At 42.0% G+C, this 24,031-nt stretch overlaps 1 protein-coding gene across 1 annotated transcript in view; it reads right to left on the minus strand.

Moving 5' to 3' along the window:
* The window catches only part of KIFAP3 (kinesin associated protein 3), a 73,503-nt gene that overhangs the window by 45,966 nt on the left and 3,506 nt on the right, over positions 1-24,031 (minus strand). Inside the window, exons 2-11 of the mRNA XM_054980700.1 lie at positions 22,139-22,270; positions 20,959-21,113; positions 20,176-20,231; positions 16,809-16,950; positions 16,049-16,148; positions 15,724-15,848; positions 15,343-15,441; positions 12,100-12,278; positions 10,052-10,214; positions 2,276-2,376 (exon numbers count right to left, since the gene is read on the minus strand). Coding sequence (XP_054836675.1) covers positions 2,276-2,376; positions 10,052-10,214; positions 12,100-12,278; positions 15,343-15,441; positions 15,724-15,848; positions 16,049-16,148; positions 16,809-16,950; positions 20,176-20,231; positions 20,959-21,113; positions 22,139-22,270 — 1,252 coding nt within the window. The remainder of the gene's footprint in view (positions 1-2,275; positions 2,377-10,051; positions 10,215-12,099; positions 12,279-15,342; positions 15,442-15,723; positions 15,849-16,048; positions 16,149-16,808; positions 16,951-20,175; positions 20,232-20,958; positions 21,114-22,138; positions 22,271-24,031) is intronic.

Raw genomic sequence — 24,031 nt, forward strand, 5'->3', positions numbered from 1 at the left:
AACTGCCTCCTCCAGATGGCAGAAGCCCTTCAGAATCTCTGGCAGCAGAGAAAAGGTCTTTCCAAACACCTTCTACCCAAGATCCTTCTGACTGGATATGGCGGGAATTGTACTTGGGACTTTCTGCATGCAAAGTGCATGCTCTGCCACTGAGCTGCAGTCCTTCCTCAACAAGTCTGGCGCACCTGGTGGTGCCTAAGAAGACTTGAGCATATGGATTCTCAGAACAGCAGGTATTTAGCCCTCAACATGGAACAGGGCTCAACAAAATGTCCGCCCACCAGATTCTACAGTAAAGGTTAGATTCAGACAGATATTGAAAAGAGGAGCCTAAATGTCTCATTATGAATTACAAACTGATCAACTGTGAGGAATCATGGAAGGGGAAAGAGACGGATTTCCCTCCCCCTATCAAAATCTTAGCCTTCAGGATTCTATACGCTCTCAGAGGACTGAGCATTTTAATTCTCCCTCCCTCCAACCCATTTTTTTATTCACGGAATGCTCAACAGCACTCAACCTTCTGTGCCTCCCGGAGCATATTCAGCCCTCATCAGGCCTTGTTTGGTTTTGCTTGGTGGGCTGTCTTTTGGTTAATTTCCAAAGCCATTTTTTTCTGCATACTTGCCTGGTGCTCTGAATATACTTGTCTATAAAATAATCTAGTTTAGTTGCTTTCATAATTAGCCCACTAGGACAAACCATCCAATTTATAATAAATTGGAGGCCCACACAGAATTGTAGGGAGGAAGAAGTTGGAAATCCCCTTACCCCAAATTCTCCTCTTCTAGAATTCCCTCAAATGCCTCAGCAGGCTAATTCCCCCTCCCTCCCTTTATCCACCCAACATTCCATGCATCCCAGAACATATTTAGTTCTCAACCAGCTGTCTGGGGTAGGGCAGAGTTCTTTTATCCTAGCTTATTTACAAAGTCATCTGTACCTACATATCTAGAGAATCTCTAGAATTAGACGTCCTTTCCTTGTCTGTGGGTAGCCTGTTTTTGTTGCTTTTCTGATTTGCCTTGGTGGTCAGTCTCTTCACTATTAAGTATAGTGATTAAGGAGGTCTCTGAGAAGTCTCTTTCAAGTCAACGGGCTTGCTCCCAAGTAAGGACTGCAGCCTCATATTTGCAAATATGCAAATGTTACCTTAAGTTGCAAAATTACATCTAAGAGGTAAACATGCCTACCAGGTGGCATTTGCACAAGAGAACATCCATTTAACATAGCTTAGCTTTGGGGACACATTCGTCAACAGGGAATCTCATGATTTTAGATTGGCTTAGCTCCTATATGTTCCTGTTTTGCTCACAGAAGGCTCTTCCATTTGTGGAACCAAAGAAGAAGGATTTTCATTGATTCCACTTTCCTGATTCAGGTTGCCACTGAGCCACATGAGGTTCCTGTGATGATACTGATCCACAAATACACAAGTTCAGAGGGCACAGAAGACTACAGGACTATGGGAGAGAAGAAGCAGGAAAGGTTCTCTTTATCTAGTGCAATTCCACTAATGCGGCACAGGATCCAAGCAAAAAGTGCAATATCGCCTTATGAACAAAAATACTGAAGCTTGCTGTTTTCACAGTATTTGTGACAATATACTCTGTGATCAACAAGGAAGTTGCAGAATGCCCAAACTACTCAACTTTGTTTTATTTTCCGCCAACATAATTAAAAATAGATTAAACTGTATATCTCATAAATACGAACTGGGAGCTGTACTTCAAAATGATAAAAGCGGTCATTCTACTAGTAAATGAAGAACCAATAAAAGAACATCCTTTAATAGATGAGACAAAGAAAAGGAGAAATCCAAAACAATAGAAATACAAAAACCACAGAAACACTCTTAACTCACAATATGAAAATGGACAGTCCAAAGCATTCTTACTGAAATGTTAAAATGTACTACTCCAAAATTGCCCCTCCCAGGGGTAATTGTTAAGCAGTAGCTTTTAATAGACTCACAATGCCTAGCATTAACTCAAACGGTGGTGTAACAAACAACAGTACAACATTTGCTAGTCAAATTAATAGGTAAAATCTTTCTCCAAGCCTAAGAAAAGCAGGTAATTGCAATAATAATAATAATAATAATAATAATAATAATAATAATAATAATAATAATAATAATAATAATAATAAATACTGCTACAAAACAAGGGCAGAATAACTGTCTCAGTTACTGTAATCTGAAATGTCCTTATGAACTCTGCTACAAGGAAATTGGAGACAGAAAATGGTTTGAAAAAAGAAAAAAAACACGTACCTGTGGTATACAGTCAGTGTATGCAAACATTGATTTAAAACGATCATCCATGCTTATGTGATAAAGAATACACATGGCCACCTGTTTGTAATTTTCATTTCCTAGGGAAAAAGAAAACCACATTAAACTGAGGGTCTGAATGAATCAGTCAGGCTGCTTGGATTTTGCACTGATTCACATTTAACTAGGTGTGTTGTACTATTATACAACTATTGTACTATAGTACTCTTGTACTATTCTCCTATTGTTCTGATTGTGTTCTTTTTAAAGAAAAATATTGTCAACGAAATGCAGTGCCAAGCGGGCAGATTCAAAATAGTACCCACTTCAGAAAAACTTCTGAATGTACACTGATGCTAAAATATGCCAGTAATTTCATCTCCTGATTTATTCTTCATGCTCGTTATTATTGTCCCCTTTTAAACCAGCCAGATCTTAAAGCCACAGGGGGCTGTAGATTTCCAGTTGCTGACACCATTCTTCCCCCCTCCCTGCATCAAGCTAAGTATCCAACAGCTGCCATTCATCATGAAATTCAAAGAGAGCTAGATTCTGAAGCTTCAAGAGAAAGGGGGAGGGAACAGGCAATATGTTTCATGCTGGAGACCGCCCCCCCCCCCACAAGTATTCCAGGCACAACTCAGCCAAAATTAAGAACTTTACTTCCATTTATTGCAATGGGAGAGTATCCTGGATATGCTTTTCTTTCTACACACTAATCAATGGAACAACATTTTTGGTTGCATAGTTTTCTTTATGTTAGAGGGCCAAAATAGTTTTGTATTAGGTGAAAAAAGCAATTTTCAGCATTACAGAAGCAGTGTTTTTCAGCAGTAGAACAAGCTGCACTAGGTCCTATAATATTCTTATTCTGGAAGACTACCTTCAAACTTCAGATACATTAAGCATCTCCTAAAGATGCATGTGAGTAAAATATTTGGGCTTTTGATTTGCCTAATTTTTTGCAAACATTTTAGAAAGGGAGCACAACATCCATAAGGACTAGAAGTATTTTCAATAAATGATGGGCTTCACAATAATCTAAAAAGAACACCTCTGGGGATTGTGTGCAGCTGTTGGCCTCCACAATGTCTGAGTTGGTTGAGTCTGGGACTACCCCACCTGTGCTTGTTACTGGATGCTGTATCTCTCTAAGACACAATACTGCAATATCTCTATATGTTAGAATGGTGAACTAGGATCTGGGAGACTCCGGTTCGAATCCCCACTGTGCCACAGAAGCTTGCTGGGTGACCTTGGGCTGGTCACACACTCTCAGCCAAACCTACCGCATAGGGTTGTTGTGAGGATAAAATGGAGGAGAGAACAACTTTGGGTCCCCCTTGGGGAGAGATGGAGGGTATAAACAAAATAAATAAATATATACATTTTTATGAGCCAGCAAAAAGTTACAATACAAACAAGAAAAAGCCATTCAAAGAAGGACAACAGACTCCATTTTTAAAAATGATCTGGCTGGAACAGGAAGTATGGCAGTATAATACTTTCCACATCTGTACAGCATTTTTGAAATGTTCTGCATGCATTACTTTCTTGTACTCCTTACAGCAGCTATGGTGGTTAGGAGAGCATCAATACCCCCATATTGCAAATGTGTGGCTGAGGCTGGTTAAGGTCACTTATGAGTTCATGGCAGAAGCAAAATTCAAACTGTGGGACTTCCTCATTCACAGCTCGGCCTCTTAGCTAATGCACTAAAGCACCTCTCCGCAATTTTCAGGCAGCTAACCCCACCTATCTTATTTGGCTGCGCTCCTCTGTCTGCCAAGGCCAACTGTGGCTCCAAAGCAGATAAAACAATTTCCTTTGCACTGTGTAATCTGTCTTGGATATCAATGGGAAAGGTGGAAGGCAGACAGATAGATGTGCCAAACATAGGAACCAGAGCAGTTAAAAAAATCTAGAAGCCAAGGAACAGACTACAGAAAGATGAAACAGTCAGAGGGAGGGGGACACAACTGTGGGGAGGAAAAGTCCTCATATATAACCTACCACAATTTGACCCTGAGATACTGAGGCAGCCCCTACCCATCCAACCTTTTATTTCACTGAGCAGAGTTAGAAGCTTTTGTCCAGTCTAAAGAACCTCCCTCGAACTTTAGTGGCTCTCCAACAGAGGAATCCTCTGAGAAGCCTTCCTCCACTTTAGGGGGCTCTTCCTTCCACAGAAGAAACACTTAAGTTGGAGGAAGGCTCCTTTAGGCAGGAGGAAGATTCATTATAGGATGGTTGGATCCACTCCAATACATGTTTGGCCACCTATGGTTCATTTGTTCAAGAGAGCTGAGGCTAAACCTTTCAACCTCTCTTATAGGTTAGGTATTGTGGGTGTATGTGAGGGGTGGATAGGTCTTGCCAATTTAGGCTGCAGGAGGACACAAATACAACAACCTATGCAAAGCTGGTTAAGGACACAGGGGAAACACTGCTAACATGTTCAGAATAAGTCGTGCTCGCTACTTAATGATAGGTTGGCCAGATCACCTTTGGCCAACAACTCAAGAAACTAACTGCCTGGCTGTTATGTACTATGGCAGTAAATCTGAGTAATGATGAGATCACTGACTAATAAATTGGGTGTCTCAGAAATACTTTGAATGTCTTCTCTTGGGCATTTACTATTAATTAATCAAATCAGTATTCTCAAGTGCTATTCAATTGTCCTTTGCATTTATACTGCCATTCCAGAATACTTGGTCATTCCCAGCTGAGGGCAGTTAATCCTTAACAAACCAGTCATTAGCAGCAGTAACTGATTTTTCTGTGGAAATTATTGCCCATTATAAAATATACTCAGCAAGTTTATGGAAATAATACCACTTAAATTTGCAGCTGCAGTTCATCTGGAGCAGCTGGGGTGGAAAAATATTAGGTCCCTTGGGCTGTTTTCACAACAAGTTTTCAATAAATTAAAAGCCTCAACTACACACACACACACAATGGGTCCAGAGTTCAACATTATTTTACATTTTTGAGCAAGCAATGTAATGGTAGTTATGGACCAAAGCTATTCTATCCTGTTCAGTACACAATCCCTACCCATTTTAAGAGTGGGTATGTGACTTGGGACTTGTTTGCCTAGGAAGTGCTGGTACAAACTTCAAGTTGTAGTGCTTTTTTTAAAGGCATGCTGCCCAGCAACCCAAATGCTATGCAAATTCCATACTGACACTGGGTCATATTCAGTGCAATCCAATGCAAAGTTACTCCAGTCTAAGCCCGCTAAAATCAAAGGGCCTAGACTGGAGGGACTCTGCACAGGACTGCATTGCTGGGTCTCAAATTGGGATTTTCTTACTCAAGAGGATCAGAAAGCCATCCATGCTTGACAGAAAATATTTGACTGTGCTCCTACAGTGTAGTAAGGCTTCACTCCAAAGCAGGCAGATCTACTATGGCACTATTATAGGCACGCCAGTTCCTATGATGCAACTAGACCCACATATGCTACAGTTGAAGCACAAACTAGCTCCCACACTTGGCAATGGCAAGATGCCCTCCATCTAGACATCCCTTCGGATGTAGTCTTCTTGTGGCCCTATCATGGATTTGGAGAAGGTCATTCATTCTTTTTTTTCTGGGACCTGCATACTCTAAAGAGAGTTAAATCCACCTTCAAAAATAATTACTGTTTTCCAGCAAACCAATCCCTTTATTCTTAATATGATTCAGCCAGTTACTGCTCTAAAGAAAGGGACACCCCAGGCAATATTCACACACAAAATATTGGAACCAGCTGTGGCAGACCTGCCATAGGAATGAAGGTTTCCCCACGTAATTGGGAAAACAGGAGGAAGCATAACATTTTACTGCCATTAATAACTTCAAGCAACCCTGATAAGGCTTTGCTGCCTTCTCAAGGTAAGACATGTGCTTTCTGTTACAAACTGCCATGTCTGACCCCCTATTGTTTGCTCACTTAATCGGGTAGGAAAACGTATGTTCCTTTATAGGATAAATTAGGCTTATTAAAATTAGAAAAACACTGCAGTAGCCAATATGAAGTTCCTGTCTCAGAAAAAAAAACAAAAAAATGTGTGAAGCTCTATATTAAGTTAATTATGAAAAGGCCAAGCCAAGCCATAAAGAAAGAGCTGGTTTAAAGGTTCTTAGAAAGATGCATTTGTAAAAACAATAGAACTTTTATTAAAAAGAGAGAGACCATAGCTTTGGTAGAAACAGAACAGGCTATTCGGTTTTTAAAAAGGGAATATATGGTTCAGTATATGAGTATAAAGTGCTGTCAAGTCACAGCTGACATGGCTTAGTATAGCAACCTATTATACAGTGACTGATTCCGCACACGTTGGATAATGCACTTTCAATGCACTTCATCAATCGTCTGAGGTGGATTTTTTGTTCCGCACACAAAAAAATCCGTTCCAAATGATCTATAAAGACGATTGGAAGTGCATTATCCAACGTGTGCAGAATCACTCCATGAGCTGCTTGCCTAAGACTTAAAACAGGTCCATTATAGTTACCGGCTTTGCCATCAATTAAACCTCGCACAGAAGGGTAAGCTGGCAAATCATCTGAGGGGCCATATACTTCAAGCCCCTCACTGGACATTTCCTAAGGAAATGGGAGCTTCTGAGCAATCAAGAGCAGCGAAAATGGTTCTGAAGGGCAGGATTGGTTGCTGCCACTGTGGTTAATTCACAAAGGGTCAAATAACGAGAGACAATTTCCTAAGACCGTATTTCTTCAAAGTATGGGATGCAAATTGCTGTGGCATTCAGGAGAGGGTCTCTTATTCAGGGTATGTGAGCCAGAGGTTCAAGGAAGAACAGGTTCCCAATATACAAAGTGAACCAATAACCAGGCTTTTAAAAAAAAAAAGGCAATGCAACACCAGAACTCATTCATATGATTCGAGATATTTTACACACATCTGTACACAATAGATTTTATAGAAACGTGCTGCAAAAAATCAGAGGACGTCAAGACTATTGGTTTAATTTGTATACATTTTTGAGCAAGCAGACTAAATAGGACACGGTAACCAAATAAAACTTCCTATTGCTTTTCGCAAAAGACGCTGGGTGGCCATACTTTATTGCCGCTCCTAAACCATTTTCTTTCTGAACAATGATCGGGGCGACAATGAAGAAGATCTAGAAGTATGAGTTGCTTAGTACTTTCAAACAAACATGTTTTTCAAAGAAGATCACAGTTTGGGGAGTGTGAACTTTACAGGAAGGGGTTGCCTGGATTTCATAAAGCCGCTCACAGCTCTTCTACAATTGAACAGCTGTGCTCGATTGACTCCAGAGCATCTAGGAATCTCAAGTAACCTGTGTTCACCGACGGTGGGGAGGAGGAGAAAGAAAGGTAGCAGCAGTGGGGGGGGGGGATGCATGTCCATGTTCTGCTGATGTCTTTCAAAAGATATTCACATGGAAGGAGGAGAAAGAAACTGTATCAGTAGAGCCCACGGCCTCCTGTGTTTCTTGGGATGCACGAAAATGATTTTTAGGAACAGGATAAATTATATTATTTACTTTACTCTGTTTGTTGACTCCTTGGGATGGCACCAGCATTAAAGACTCCACGAACACTTGTCATATTCTTACCATCTTGTTTTTCTGCTGCTCAGTACCCCGCAGAAGAGATCACAAACCTGCCAAGTGAGGCCAGAAGGAGAAAAAAGTTCTCCTTTAGCCATGTCTTCTATTCTGGTTGGCTCACCAGAATGCAATTATATCCAAAAACCCTCACACTCTATGCCACCTAACACTGCCCCTAGAACCCTCTGCAGCACAAGCAATTATTCAGCTCCATGGATCAGACAGGAAACTCTAGTTCAGAGGTTTTTCTCCTGACTGATGAAAGAATGCAACTGTTTTGCCCAAACTGTGATGACACACAGTATGTTTTAAACCACATAGCAGCAGAGACACTCTCAGACAGCATGACACAACAGGGGCCCAATGGTGGATTAATCAGCGGTCAACTTTTTCAGAGCCAGACCCACATTTCACTCTAATCTACAGTACGAGACACGCCACTAAATCCCCTCTCCCCCTTCTTCCTCCCTGCATTTCCTTCTGCATGTGGCCTAGACATTACTTTCACAATTATTACTGATGCCACCAAATGCCAGCTGTGAGAGACAGCAGGGGATGGCTGTTGCCTTCTGTCTCTTTGCGTGGGCCTTCTGGGGGCATACAGGTAGTTTCTTTGGGAAACAGGACAATAGATGGTCCTTTGATCTGGTACAACTGTGTGGTTCTTATATTCTTGGTCTGATACAGCAGCATTCTTAACATTTTTAGTGAACCAACCAATTGAAGCTAAACATTTACTGTTGACTTGGAGGCATCACAGAGGCAGACTGGCCATTTAACTTACAGGAAAAGTCCACAGTGGAAGACTCTGGCAGCAAACAGAGCCAAACCCCAGTAGCCTGGTTTAGGACTGCAAGGGCCACTTAGCCTGGATTGCCCCTGGGCCATTTTAACTTCCCAGTCCGTAAAGCAGGTTACAACTCACCACCTGAAGATCAGAGAGTCAGATAATTCAACTCGATAGACTACTTTTTAAACTAGATTCATTATCCCCTTTATTCCAAAGACACAGGATAGATCCTCATGTTTGCACAGTGTTATAAATAAATATATAAGACACAGCAGTCCAGACTAGAACCCTGATATTCCCCCTTTTCCCCAAATATCTTACAATACTTCCAGAAAATACTTACAGGAGGCTATCAAAGAAGAGGAAACTGCATAATTATGAATAAGTTAACAATAACTCATTGCATGCTCAGATCGCATGATCTTAGGAAGAAGACCAGGCAAGGAAGATGATTGTTTAGAGAAGGAAGGAGAATGGACTACCAACCCACCTAGCACTTTCAACTATTCTCAGAAGGTTCTCATAAACTACGATTCTCAGTTGGGATTGAATCCAACTCCAGAATCCCAGATAGAATTCCAATTCACCCAAGAACCTGTTTTTGGACAACATGGCAATTTGGAGTTTCTTTCAGGTCTCCTCAAAGCCACAAGTACTTTGCAAACAAGGGTAAGAGGAACAGGAGAGGAATGATGGAAGCCCAGAGGCATGACAAATGAACTGTGTTCATGTTCATCACAACAAATCTCAGCTGATTACAGCATGTTGGTTTGATGTCTGAATGCAGTCTACAGATGGATCCCCACTTTTCCTTATCATGCAAACTTGAGTTTTTTCATATACACAAATCTTTATCCTGTCCTTTCTCTAAGAGGTTTTGGGAAGGGTCCATGATCCCATTCCCCCAGTTACACTAATAACAACCCTACAATGTTAGGTTAGACTGAGCATTGCTGATTCACCCAATTTACCAAAGTGAACTTCGTAGCTCACAAGTGATCTCAATACCAGTCTCCTTGATTCAATACTATACCTCAGTGATTCTTCAGATTATATCCCCTACCATGCATACAGATGCACATTCAAAATGTTAAGTTACCTATTAATTTATGGAAACAACTATCAATAAGCTACTCCCAAAAATTCAAGCAGATGAATGTGCATATTACCCTAAGTACTACCTCTGCAGTGCCAGCGGGTGTAATTCCAAATACCGCTCAAGCTTGTATTGCTACAAAATTTTAAATTATCTTTACTTAAAAGGAAATCAGAGAATTAGAAATAATAAAGAGAGAGTAGCAATGAAAATCCTTTCTCATCAAAATCTGGCTATAACAATTCCTGTGTTGGTAACTCTAACGTTGAATTAATTGGTGAAAGAAGTACAAAACCTACCCAATAATGCAGTGAGTTTGGGAAGAAGTCCAACTTGTACCATTTTGTTCCTCAAGCCTGTGTCGAAAGAAAGGTTCAGCAGAAGTCGAAGTGTGATATTCAGCAGGTCTTCATGTTCACACGGTACTATCTTCACCAGTTTCTCAATAATATCCAGTTCAACCTACGCGAGCAGCATGGAAGAGTTAGAACCGCAAAGTCCATATTCTGCCAAACTCTAAATTCTGCTCCAAGGATTTCATAACAGTCAGATTTATTGTATAGCAGATAAAAGTTTCAAGATGCCAAAGCTTTTGCCTCATCACAAAAATGAAGTCTGCAGCAGAATTTTCTCCATAAAAACCATCTGAAGACAGGTTATGAAAATATGCATTTCCACAACAACAAAACTGATTGCCTTCAGATATGGCAAGAGAACCTACATTTTTTTAAAAACCAGAACTTAATTTAGTAGCAACCATGAAGACAGTAATGGGGTACAAAAAGTAAGCACTACAGCAGAAACCAAAACAATATGTCAATCTACAGTATTACATGGCCTCTAGGCAGCAAAATGTTGTTCTTTATTTTAACCTGCATATCCTGTTAACTGCTATAATGATTCATTTTAATTAATGCCATTGTAAAAGCTACATTCCATTGACTTAAAAGCAATTCTGTATCAATTCTGTTCAGCATGTTTCCTGCACAGACAAAAAGGGCACTCTGATAGTAACAGGCAAGTTCACACCTACTTATCCTCTCAGTGCTCATCTTCTTTTGTCTCATGTCAGAATCTTGACTTCACTCATCCCTATGCTCAGTATAACAATAACAATAACAATAGATGGCAATATTGGCCAGCTGACTAACAAAACACCGCAGAGCACTGAATTCCTGTCTGATTCTAGGTAGCTTTCTAATTGTGCAGACTTAATGAACTCTTTTAATATAATCCTTTAATATAATCCTTCCTGACAAAAGCCCCATTTAAATCAAATCTCAAGGGCCCCAACTTGCAAGGTTGGGTTAATCATTGGGTTTTTAGGGGTTTTTTTGCAACATCCTGCGTGAAGAAATTTTCTGCAGAACTCAAAAGCTTGCACACTGTCACATGTCATTTGGTTGGTCCTAATAAAAGTTACTATGTGAATTGTGTTCAGGGTGGGGTGTGTGTGGATTTTTCTTTTGGACCAGCAAGGCCAACAACTTCTTTCTGATCACACATACCCAGATCCAGAGAACCAGTTTGGTGTAGTCGTTAAGAACGCAGGACTCTAATCTGGAGAGCCGGGTTTGATTCCCCACTCCTTCATTTGAAACCAGCTGGGTGACCTTAGGCTAGTCATAGTTCTCTGGAGCTCTCTCAGCCCCACCCACCTCACAGGGTGTTTTGTTGTGGGGATAATAATGGAATACTTTGTAAACTGCTCTGAGTGGGCATTAAGTTGTCCTGAAGGGCAGTATATAAATCGAATGTTATTATTATTATTATAACAAGAAACGTTCACAGTTTTTTCTGCATCCCATCTGTTGTGCTAACATTTCTAACAGGCTGGAGAAAAGAAGTATCTCTCACTTTTACTCAGCTTTCAGTAATGACAGGAGCTGGGGAAACCTGAGAATGCAGGTTTTATTTGTATCAGATTTTACAAGGTATTTTTATATGTATTTTATTTGTATTTTTCATCTATTAGTAATCACACTGAGATTCCAGCTATATTCCTAATAATAATATGAAGTGTGCCAAGTGGAATTCTTGCACGAAATGTTAGAGAAAAGAAGGTATGAAAACAAAACCATCACCATCCATACCCTGTTTCTCTGTGTGCGCTGGGCAGATATGTATTTAGCGCATGAGGCAATACCTGAAGGCACAAAACCTGCAGATCCAAATGTACTGTAAACCACATAAACTGAAACCATACCAAACAAAAACCATGTAACCAAGGGCACATGCAGACTTAGCTACAAATGAAAACAGGAAAGAAACTCAAATGCCATTTGTTGGGAGCCTCTTCCCAAACACCATTAAGAGAGTACTTCAAGCACAGCAGTGGAACATTTACCATGTCATTTTTATTCTCCATGAAAATGCTGAGTTTCTTCAGAAAAGACACCACCAGAATCAGCAGTTCAAAGTTCTCTCGATCCAGAGCTTTCACTAGCATGTGAACAATATTCTTGTTCCGCATCTTCAGCTCGGTGCGTGTGTCTTCAGCGAGATTCAACAGCAAATAAAGGGCAACTGGGACATGGAGGGGGAACGAGAATCATAGCACTTTAAGATTAAAAATGTACGCCATTTTCAAACCATAAGTAATGTTCCCAAACATCCCCAGTACAAGACCAAATGGAATAAATAGGATGAATAGAATAAATGAATGAACAGATTTCTTAGACCCAACGAGGTCTAGCGACAATTAAAAACTCTCTATTACCACTATCTCTGTGCTGTATTCAAATGCCTTCAGAAGCTGCTCATACCTATTCGGAAGCACCTTTCCCCCTAAAGGTTTCATAAGAGGTGATCCATGATCTTTTCCTTGGGCTGGAATTTGGTGTAAGCAGAGTTACACCCTTTGAAGTCCTCTGCAGTCAGTAGGACTAACAAGCTGTATCTCTGCTCAGGATTGCATTGTAAACCACACAAAAAGCAACTTAAATGACTGTCATAATTATTTTGTTTTTTAAAAATCCACATTAGCATTTAAAAATGTTAGAGGAGCATAAAATGCATTTGAACCTAGAAGCAGAAATGGATGATAAACTGCAGCATGGCAGTCAGTAGAACTCTGGCTATACTGCACCTTGTTAGAATTTGTACAGACTGCTGAAATTTAACAGGATTTATCCATGTGCAACCAAATGAAAAAGCACACACCAATGTTTAATTCACCAAATACAACCAACAACGTTAACAACAGATGTGTTAGAGGTTTTCTGCTCTGTTGCTCCACTGTCAAGTTAACATTTCTACCAAGTGCATGAAAAATTCTACTTCTCCAAAGGGTTTAGGAAGATATTAATGCCCTGATTCTTTCTGTTATGTAGGGAGTAAACCATTAGGTGCTATTCATATTAAAAGTTTCTAAAAACTGATCATTAATCTGCTAAATATATATTTCTTACTCATGCTGTAAGCCATCACCTTACATATAGCTGCAAGTGCTTACAGCTCCTTCCCCAATGGACTCTAACTAGCTATGACCTGATTGCTGTCCACTCCACACTGCTATGAACACAGGTGTGTCCAAGCTTCTACTCATGTAACATGTTTTTTTTAAAGTAGTTAAACTTGTTGCATTTATTCACACACAAAAAATGCCAACTGAACATACAGGCTCTCAACATCAATTTCTCTATGTTTCCTCCTGGTATACCACCTCCCATCATAGTCTGTTGTGCACCATATTCTTTTAAGTACATAAAACTTTTATATTCCAGAGTGACTTACAGATGTGAAATATCTCCATCTCTTCCTCCCAGTCATCTGACCAAGAGTTCATCAATAGGCAAGGAAAACAAACTGTCTAGGAGGAATTGCACCATGATCTACATTATACCAAGGCAATTCACTCCTGCTCTGACTAGGTAAGCCAAGCACTGAAGATTCAGCTGTCAGCAAATGCTTGGGGCAGGTGAGAACAGAACATTGGACATGCCATGAAGGTTCCTTCTTCCAAAGGATGAGGACACTTTTTGGAGTGCAGGGTGGTATGCCTCTGGCTGCTCTGGTCTATCTCTGCCTTAGAGTACTTACTTCTGCTGCCTGTCTGCCTGCCTAGAAGATCCTCTTCTTGTGCACCAGGACTGATTTCAATATTGTTTTAAAATATGATCTACATTATTATAGAATGGGAGAGACTTGTCTTGGCAGCAGCTTATGTGAAAAGGATCTAGGGTCTTAGCAGATCATACACTGAATATGAATCAGCAGTGCGATGTGGAACCTAAAAAGGTAAATGCAATTTGGGGCTGCATCAACAGAAGTGTCCAGATCAAGCAAAAGATGGTATCACTTTACTCTGCATACGGTGTCCAGTTTGGGGCACCACAGGTTTTGAAGGATGTTGGCAAGATGGAATGTGTCCAAAGGAGGGCAAAAAAAGATAGTTGGGGTATGAAAACCAAGTCCTTTGAGGAAAGGTTGAATGAGCCGGGTATGTTTAGCCTGTAGAGGAGGTAACTAAGAGTCTCTCTACATGAGACATCTTACACAGGGATGCTCACGTGTACGGAGAAGCAATGTTAGCTGGGAAGCATAGTATAAAAAGACAGAACCGAAGGCTCTGTCAATTTCACCTCTCTACACCAGGGTAGTTTAAAAAGACAGAGCCAGCAAAGATTGCTCCTCAGAGGGCGCGCACGCACGCACACACGCACACACCCACCCACCCACCCACCCCTACCTCTCTTTGGGGAACCGAAACTAACAAACCCTCTGAGGAGCAATCTGTTGGCTCTGTCTTTTAAAACTGCCCTCATGTAGAGAGGTAAAATTTAAACTATGCTTCCTAGCTAACATTGCGTCTCTCTACACTTCAGCGTCCCTGAGTAAGATGTCTTGTGTAGCGAGACTCTGAGAGGCAATATGACAGCCACATTCAAGTACTTGAAGGGCTGTCACACAGAGGATGGAGCAAAGTTTTATGTTGCCCCAGAGGGTCAGACCAGAACTAACAGTTTCAAATTCAATTAAAAGCATTTTCAGCTAAAAATTAGAACTTCCTGACAGTTAGCATTTCCTCAGTGGAAGAGGCTTCCTCAGGAGGTGGTGGGCTCTCCTACTTTGGAGATTTTTAAGAAGACACTAGATCAGCAATGCTGATTCCATGACTCATTATGAAACTACGCAGATCATGAGAGGGAGGGCAGAAAGGCTCTTGTGGCCCTTTCTTGTGTGCCCAAGGTAATGCCGATTGCCTCTTTGAGGTCAGAAAGGAATTTTCCTCCAGGCCAAACTGTCCAGGGATTGTGGAGGTTTTTTGGCTTCCTCTGGGTATAGTGCAGCAGTCACTGGGGAAGGGGGAAGGTAGTTGCGAATTTCCTGCATTGTACAGAGGGTTGAACTATATGACCCTTGGAGTCCCCTCCAGCTCGATAGTTCTATTATTTAAAAGTTTTCCTTTTTTGTGGCTTGAGTGCAGGGAGGAAAGGGAAGGGAAAGGGAGCCACCCTTTATTTTCTTACTGATTCTTTTTCAAAATAAGTTTGCCTTGATTTTCCATTTCTCGTCATTTTCAATTAAATCTGTGAAGGTGGCAAGCTACTCCACAACTCCGTGTCTTAGCAAAATCAGGATTCCATACCTCGAAGTAGCTGCTCTTGCTTGACAACCAGCCCCTGGTACTTTTTGAAGGTTTTCTCATATTCTTTTTTCTGGGTTTGATTATCAGGATCGTCATCAGGTAAGGGACAACAGTTAAGGACATGCCCAGCATCAGGAAAAAAAAACCAGAGACCAGAAACTGATAAAATACTCTTTGATCAGGACTGGAGATAAGACAGCAGGCAGCCTTATACGACCGGAAGGTAGTGTCTGACAACTCCCTCCAATACTCCCACAAGTACCACAAGCATGCTGCCAGCAGGATTATTTATGGGCTTTGCCCAAAGACAAGTGTAAAACAAGCTTCCCCGTAAAAAAGCCAAGGCAAAGCCTACAATTTGGAAAAAAAATGAAAGGATATCAGCTTTCTTCTTCTTGGTGAGTTCTTCCTGCCACAGCTCATGCCTCTTCAGCTCATGGTCAATGATGTTCATGCAGAGAGCCCCAATTTTGTAGTGAGTGATGAGTCCATGAAATTGAGAAAAGCTAGATGGGGGGGGGGGGATTAACTACGTGAAAACCCAAAGCCAGGGTGACGGGTTTCAAACAAAAGCCTCTACTCCCTTAGATCTGAGGTCAATTGCCTTGTGACCAGGGAAACAATTCACCCCACCTTACAACTTTTTTGCCTTTAAAATATTATTTTTCAAAGCACTGCGTAACGTATTGTGAATTATGAGACTTACCTAGAGAAGCAGAAAAAAATGTAAATTATATTAGTAGCAAGCTCCACACTTTGTTTCCAGTCCTCTCTCAGTACTCTTGCCAAAGCACCCAGCGCAGGTTCTAAATAAAACAAGACAGAAACCAGTCTCAATGCATCTGGCTGGTTCCCTTGCATTTAAAACCAAATAAGCACGCTTGATGCTTGGACATAAACAGAAATCATAAACTGAGATCTGCTGCCAGATTAATATTAATCCCACAGTAATAAAGATGAGAAATGGAGGCAAGATGATTAGGGCTTCATCAGCTGTGGCTCTTAAAGGCTGAATTCACTGCCCAAAGAGACCTGTCTTAGCCCCTTACTTCTGGCCTTTCAGAGATCCATAGTAATAGTTTTATTCTGGAAGACATTTGGAGATTGGATTCCCTGCTAGGGTGACAGTTTATTTGTCTACTGCTGGGTTTACTGCTGATTTTACTAGTTTTACTAGTTTACTAGTTTTAATAGTCTGTAATTGCTGATGTTTTTATGATTGATTGCAGCTGCTTTTAGGGAGGGCTGCATTCATTACTTTATTTATATGTTGTTTTACAATTTGTATTCGTAAGCAGTCTTAAGTGCTGATCCAGTAGAAAGGTGGATAGAAATCCTCCAAATGAAAAAAAAAATTAAAAAAATTGGTGCCAGAATGCAGCAGATGGGCACACAGACACCCAGTCCGACCAGCCAGGTGATAGTGAGCCTGATGTGATTACAAACAAAACAAAACTGCAGCTTACCATTAAGCAGGAGTTCTTCCAGATTATCAGGATTCCTGGCCAACTGCAGAATGAGGGCAGAGCCACGTACTTTATCAGGAATATCTTCATAGAGTAGTTCAATGTATTCATCCATGTCATTGATATTGGCTACTTCATCAATCTGAAAATAACCAGGACCGAGAACGGAAGATACTAAGAATGTTACACAAGCCGTCCCAAAATTTTCAAGAGGACTTTTCATGTTACTAGACAAGGAGGTAGTAGTGGGGGGTTGAATTCTTGTAAAAAGGCTTGACGGATGCCACAAAGTCAATTTTGGGGACATACCAGAGATCATTTTTCTTATTAGACCATAGCTTTGACTAATGATAAAAAGGATGCAGACTCCTTCCTCCGGCCATCATTGTTTTGTAAAGCTAAAGAGGTCCAGGGAGAAGCTTGCATCCTTACCAATTTGAGTTAGAGGCATGATCTAAAAACCAGATGAAATGCAGCCCAATAAAATTTCAGTTCACAGTATTTCCACCTCCATCAAAACAAGCAAGACTGTATATGGTTCCTGCAAAGCTACGATTGTTCCGAGTTTTGTTTTAGAATGGACTTCTGATTGTGCATTTCCCTTGAAAACACTTATTTAACTGAATAGAGAATACACAGCACCCATAACTTCAAGGGAAAATGCACTGCAGTTTTGCTCCTTGCCACAAGCACTATATTATCAATGAGCAGGAAGAGACTCCTAATGCAACAAATGAATCCAGCATCCTGCAAGAAACGATCTTACCACATAATTCAGTAAGCAGGTTTCCAATGACTCACCCCATTTCCCAGAGCACAGGCACGTTAGTGCGCCCCTAGCGGGGATCAGGGGGAGTCGCTCCTGGCGGTGCTCACTCCCTTCCATGCCCAATCTAGCTCACATGGGGCTGAAATGGATAGCTGCCGGGTCGCTGCCCGCTCAGGGGCTGGAAGGCCAACGGAGAAGCACTGTAAGGTGGCCTGAAGATAGGCAGGGGAGAAACCGCATCGCTGTGTCCCAGCTGCCGGCCAGGCAGGCAGGCAGGCAGGCAGGCAGGCAGGTGCCTGGCTCGCTCTGCTGCCTCCCGGCTGCTGAAGACATCTGGGCACCACATGCCCCGTGCACGTGCATGCACCTGGCCGCTGGAGTTGTCATGGCAGTGACTCCAGCTCCCCCCCCCACCCAGGGTACAGCCCCTTGGAGCGCGCGGAGCCTGACCCGCTGATTGACAGTGCGGGCAGGCGGGCAGGGACTGCTTCACCTTTAACCCTCCCAGCACCAGGGCTCTTCCTGTGCCAAGGGGTCAGCCAACCAAGCTGCAGCAAAGGAGATCCCAGCTAGGGGGCTGTGAGGCTGAGCTCCCCCACCATACCCATCTGGCTGGGGTTTGAAAGGCAGGAGGCAAGCTTTTGGGTTGCGAGCTCCAGGTGGGGAAATTCTCAGGGATAAGGGGGTGGAGCACTGGAGACCTCAGTGCAGTACAATGCAATAGAGTCTACCCTCCACAGCAGCCCTCTCTTTCAGTGGAAGTGATCTCTGTCAGCTGGAGATCAGTTCTAACTCCAGGAGATCTCCAGCCACCACCTTGAGGTTGGGAAGTAGGGTTGTCAGCTTCAGGTTGGAAAATTCCTGGAGAGGGTGGAGTTCAGGGAGAGATGGAAGCTTAGCTGGATATAATGCCACACAGTCCCCTCTCCTAAGCAGCCATTTTCTTCAGGGGAACTGATCTCAGTGGCCTGGAGATCAGTTGTCATTCCAGACCTCCATCACCACCCGGAGGCTGACAGCCTGCCTTCAATGACAGAGCAAGTCAGGTGGAGAAGAGACTTTGAGGTTGCAAGCCTCTCCTGCTTGCTCAGGGGCAGAAGGAATCGCTGCCTCATGCGGGGAAGTCCACTCAGGCCAGCAAGCGGAGACTGTCTACATTTGCAAATCAGGCGCCCTCCTTGCCTGCACACACCCTTCTTTTTCTGAGATAAATCATGTATTCACAAAGTGCCTGGATAGAAGTGGTGCAGTCACCACTATTGGTCTGTAGAGCTCAGCTAGATTCCCAAGTTCACTGGGGTCTTGAGCGTGCATGTGGGAATGTGCTTAGGAGTAAGCCCCACCGCGCACCGCAGCCTTTATTTCTGCGTGAAGGCCCAGTGCTCTAAAGGGTCTCGCAGTTGCAGGGTGGTGCTTGCGGAAGGCTTTGCTCAGATGAGTGGAACCGTTGCAGCAAAGCATACTGGGAGAAGTCTGAGTCCCAGGCTATGAAGGACTTCTTCTTGCCTATAAAGAACTTGAACTGGACCTGAATATGAATGGAGCAGCTGATCAATTGGTGCAATGGGCCTACTCAGCCTAGCAAAACTATACTACCTTCGTAAACAGAGTCACACCTTTCTAAGCCCATAGACTTCAGTGGACTTAGAATGGTGTGTTTAGGAGCGCACTGCTAATCTCCTTAGCCTTGACTGTTGGGAAAAGTGCTCCAATCTCTTGATAATTTTGGATGGTTTTCGGCAGTACCCTTTCCAGCAGTACAATGACATTTCTGAGATAGAGCAACTAGAATTGTACACAGTATTCCCAATGAAGCTGCACCATAATGCCACAGAAAAATATTACAATATTGCCCCGGAGGTGGCAGGAAGGCCTGACACAGCGCATCCCTCCCAACCGTTTGCTAGAGCCCGTTGCATTTTTTCACGCAACGGGCTTTGTTGTTAGTCTATTTATCATGGCTGTATTCCACCCTTCTCCCAAGGAGCCCTGGAAGGTGTACATCGTTCTCTCTTCCCCATGTTATCCTCATAGCATTATGTGATGTTAGGGTGAGAGAAAATGACTGGCACAAGGTAGCACAGCAAGCTTCCCCAGGGAGGATCTGAACCCAGATCTCTACCCAACACTAACTCGGTGATCCATAAGAAGAGCCAATTTGTGGCTTTCCTCTGCTACACTGAAGAAGTTCCTTCAGAAGAGTTTGGAGGGTATCAAAAGGGTGTCTGCGGGGAGCACCCATTCAGAAACAGCTAGCTGGATGCATGGCTTGATACCTCCCAATGTTTTGTGACTGGCCCCAGCCCCAATGGCAGCCATTTGGGGGTTTGCTGAACCCTTGTCCCAGCCACCATTTTATGACAGTGCCCACTGTCTGTTCTCAAAACCCAAAAGTGCCCACAGACTCATCTAAGTTACAGATCCAATTACAACTCTGGCTACTAGCTCCTGGACTGTGTCCAAACTATCCAGATCGCATTATAAAGTTCTAGTGATGGCAGCAATATTTCAACAGACCACCAAATAAAAATCAGCGAATTCAAAACAAATGTTACTGTGAAGATGTGACAGTGAATTCGGTCTTCAAAATCCATTTACCTCTGTCCCTTCAAAAGGAGGTGGATCTTTGGGTTTACTGGGCTTCTCTTTTTTTCCTATGGAAAAAAAAAGACAGTAATGACATCTATACATGTAACAGTCTCTCGCCTTATTTTAATTTTGCTTTTATGCTTTGGGGAAAGAAAGGAGAGCGCAAAAAAAAAAAAAGAGTCAGCAGCTCCGCCCACAAATACAAGCCATAGTCTGCAACACGCTTCCCTGCAAAGAAGGTCGTCTTATTTTAATGTAACTTATTTCCAAGCATGCCCCGAGGATCTGAAAGTCAAGCAATATATATAAATACTTTGGATGATATACCAAATACTTAGGATGATGTACCAAAAGGCATGTTCACAAAGCACCTTCACAAAGGGTACGGCGTAGAGAGATGATTTTCCCACATGGTAACAGCCCCTTGCTCCTCAGGAAATGCTATTCTAAAGGGAAGCAGAGGAGGAGAAGGGGCTAAAAAAACCTCCGTATCCCATATGATCTTCTGAATCCCAGCCTTCAGGCTCATTCCCCCCACCCCCACCCCCTGCCCCCCTAATGCTCTACACAGAACAGAAAACACGCTACAGGGCGTTTCTCCAATTCTCTTTCTCTCACACCATGTATGTCCTATTTAGAACCAAATGTTCTAAAAAGGAAAAATATATATATATATAAACGTTGCTTGATTAACGAAACAGAAACGCAGTTAATAGTTCAGCACCAGGGTCTCCTCTGTGGGAACAGTGACACCACGGCGCCTTCGCCAGCACCAAGCCTGGCTCTGCCCACCTTTTCCTGAGGAAGCGTCCCTGCGGTTCTGCAAGTAGTAGAGCAATTGTTCCACGTCATCAAGTTTGGAAGCGTTGATGAGCTTGCACTCCTCTACCACCTTCCGAGCCAGAGAAGAAATGTCCGTGTTGGCATTGAGGCTCTTCAGCCGAATGCTGTAAAATACATTTCAGGAATTTTAACCCACAGCTGATGGAGACATCATATATTCAGTACTTGACTTTGAACTTGTATGAAAGGATTTAATTTTAATTTTACTCCATTTGTGCCCCATTAGCAACAACATTTGGCTCCCAAAATATCAACCCGTAAAGCATTAAAGGTTTAATACTGTATCGTAACCCAAGGTCATTAAAATGGGCTTCTTCACTCACTGATATCTGGCATAACTGCAACTGCAGTCTAGGCCAAGCCATCAGGATAGGGTGGGTTAGAAGTGTAAATACAAAAATGCTATTGAGAAAATTACATTAAACTTGCATGTTTATTTAATATTTATTTAGAAAAAAATTATGCTGCCTCACCTGCCCAAGGCAGCTCACAAAATACATTATAAAACATTAAAAGTTGTTAATTGATCAGAGCAGAACAATTTGAATGCATGCTCCAAGATATCCCATGGTGCATGAGCCTGTGAACAATGGTTGTAATCCGCCCTGAGCCTGCTGCTGTGGGAAGGGTGGAATATAAATCGAACATAAATAAAATAAACAATACTTCTTCATCATAAGCTGCGTAACTTCCAATGGCTGCAATGATGAGCTTTTGCACGTTCAAGAAATGTGAGCCTTATTAAGTGACTCTTTGGTGCTCAGGTTAATGGAGTGTGGGAATCTCTGTGACAGACGAAATCTTCCAGGGGTTTTCAAGGTATTTGTTCCAAATATTATTAGTGTTGTTTATCGTTAACTGAAGTAAGGACTTTTATGTGACTCCTGTGCGGGTTAGGGAGGGGGATACATGCCAGGTTGTAAATTTGGTGCATCCGGTGCATGCTGCCACACAAAATGCAGTAGCTGGGAAGTGGCACAGATCAGGAAGGGCAAATATTTCAAGTGCCTAGTAAGGCACAAGAAATATTATACACTATAGGTCAGATTTTTTAAAAAAATGGAAATGTCTGATATCCAGGCCGCTTTATTCCTAACTACTAAAAAAAGACTGTTATGAAAACGCTTACATTTTTTGACACTCCTTGCGCTCTCCCAGCATGGGATCTCCCATCTCCCCTAGTATTGTAGCTTCAACCTCATAGTGAACAATAAGTGCCTTTTCTGATGGATGAACATCGATGTTTCCTCCTTTCACCCTCCTGTAAAGTGAAAAAATGAAATGACATTAAATACAAGAAAGCTATCCACAGCAGAGGCTTGGAAAAAATGAGCAACCTTTGAATGTGTCCCGTTCCCCACCCCCCAAATGCCTGAAGAGATCATTAGGCTTCAGAAACAAGTTGGTCTCCGGTGTATTTTTAAAGGAGGGGGTGATGAGAGTAGCCCAGGTCTCACACATGGAGGGAACAACATCAACACTGACAAACAGCGCTATGTTTCAGTGTCTAAAACAATTAGATCCCTTTCCTTCAAAGGTGGTAACACTAAAGGGAAAATCTAACCCTGGAACTCAGAGTCTCTCTATACGAGACATCTTACACGAGAACACTCAAGTGTAGAGAGACACAATATTAGCTGGGAAGCATAGTTTTAAAAGACAGAGCTAAAGGCTCTGTCAATTTCACCTCTCTACAGAGCTGGCAAAGATTGCTCCTCAGAGGGTGTGTTGATGTCCTCTTTGCCTCCCCACCCCATACTGTTTAATTATCCATTACATTGACTTCAATGGAGAAATCTGTTCTTATTCTGTTTGGTATACCAATTTAGTCAACGGTGCTTTAAGCCCATTCCTATAATAATAATAATAATAATAATAATAATAATAATAATAATAATAATAATAATGTAACTGGGTGCTTATATATACTGCTATTCTAGACAGATTAGTGTCCACACAGAGTTAGTATTACTAATATTCCTACAATACAGCTGGGGTTGAGAGGAGTGGCATACCCAAGGCCACCTGCTGAGCTCATGGCAGTGCTGGGAATCTCAGTTCAAGCGCTTAACCACTGTGCTACGGCAGCTCTCCTTTCCTCCTCCTTTCCCCCACACTACATCCAAACCAATGGCTTGGCTGAATGCTCGTGTGGCAGGCAAAGCACTGGAACCTTCTGTCCAGCCAGAAGCACCAAGAGATGTTTGCAAGCTCAGCTCAAGCTCCGCTGTTTTATCTTCAAGCATCTTAATATCCTGAGATCCAAAAACCAACTAACTATAGAAGGTGTCAGTGTGGGAATTAGCAAGTGTTTTCATTTCAGTCATGAAAGAGTTAAACTGTTTGTGTTACCTACTTAATTAGTAAACATACTTTGAATGTAACCATTAGAGTTTCGAATAAGATTCCCACCGTAGAAAGGGGAGTCACTAAGCATAATGAAGCAGGATCAGGATTTTCTATTGGGCAGTTTGTTTATTGGGGGCAATTAATTGATGCTATGTACTGAAGTTTTACTGCTCTTTGTTCACTTCCACTTTTTCACTTCTTCTTGTCTCTTCTCTAAGTCACTTATGTAGCAAGATGTAGTCAGCTTCGCAATTTATTATTTTCTCCAAATGTAACCCTAATTTCTATCCTTTAGTAAAGTATTCTTACAGAGCTACACTAGAGTGTGTGCGTGAATCTATTCTCATTATTTCCAATGCGCAATCTTTGCACAATCTCTGCTATATTTTCCTACAGTCAGTCCCTGGCAGTAAGATCCCCAAGTCCCTCACAGCAAACAAGCAGGTGCATTGTTTGAAGAAACTTTATTTAGAGATCTATTCAGTTCAGGTATGCACTCATAGGGAGAAGTTGGCAGAAGTAATTATTCAAAACAATACGACTACTGACATAGAGGGATGTTCTCCTGCCCCTTTACATTCAGGAGAGAAACCAAAAAAGTTACATGGGAACAAATCAGTTTAGTCTAGATAAAGTACAGAGTGGAATCATTCCTTCCTATGAAAAGATACAT

The sequence above is a fragment of the Eublepharis macularius genome, chromosome 5, assembly GCF_028583425.1.
Source record: "Eublepharis macularius isolate TG4126 chromosome 5, MPM_Emac_v1.0, whole genome shotgun sequence".
In the NCBI taxonomy this organism is placed as follows: Eukaryota; Metazoa; Chordata; class Lepidosauria; order Squamata; family Eublepharidae; genus Eublepharis; species Eublepharis macularius.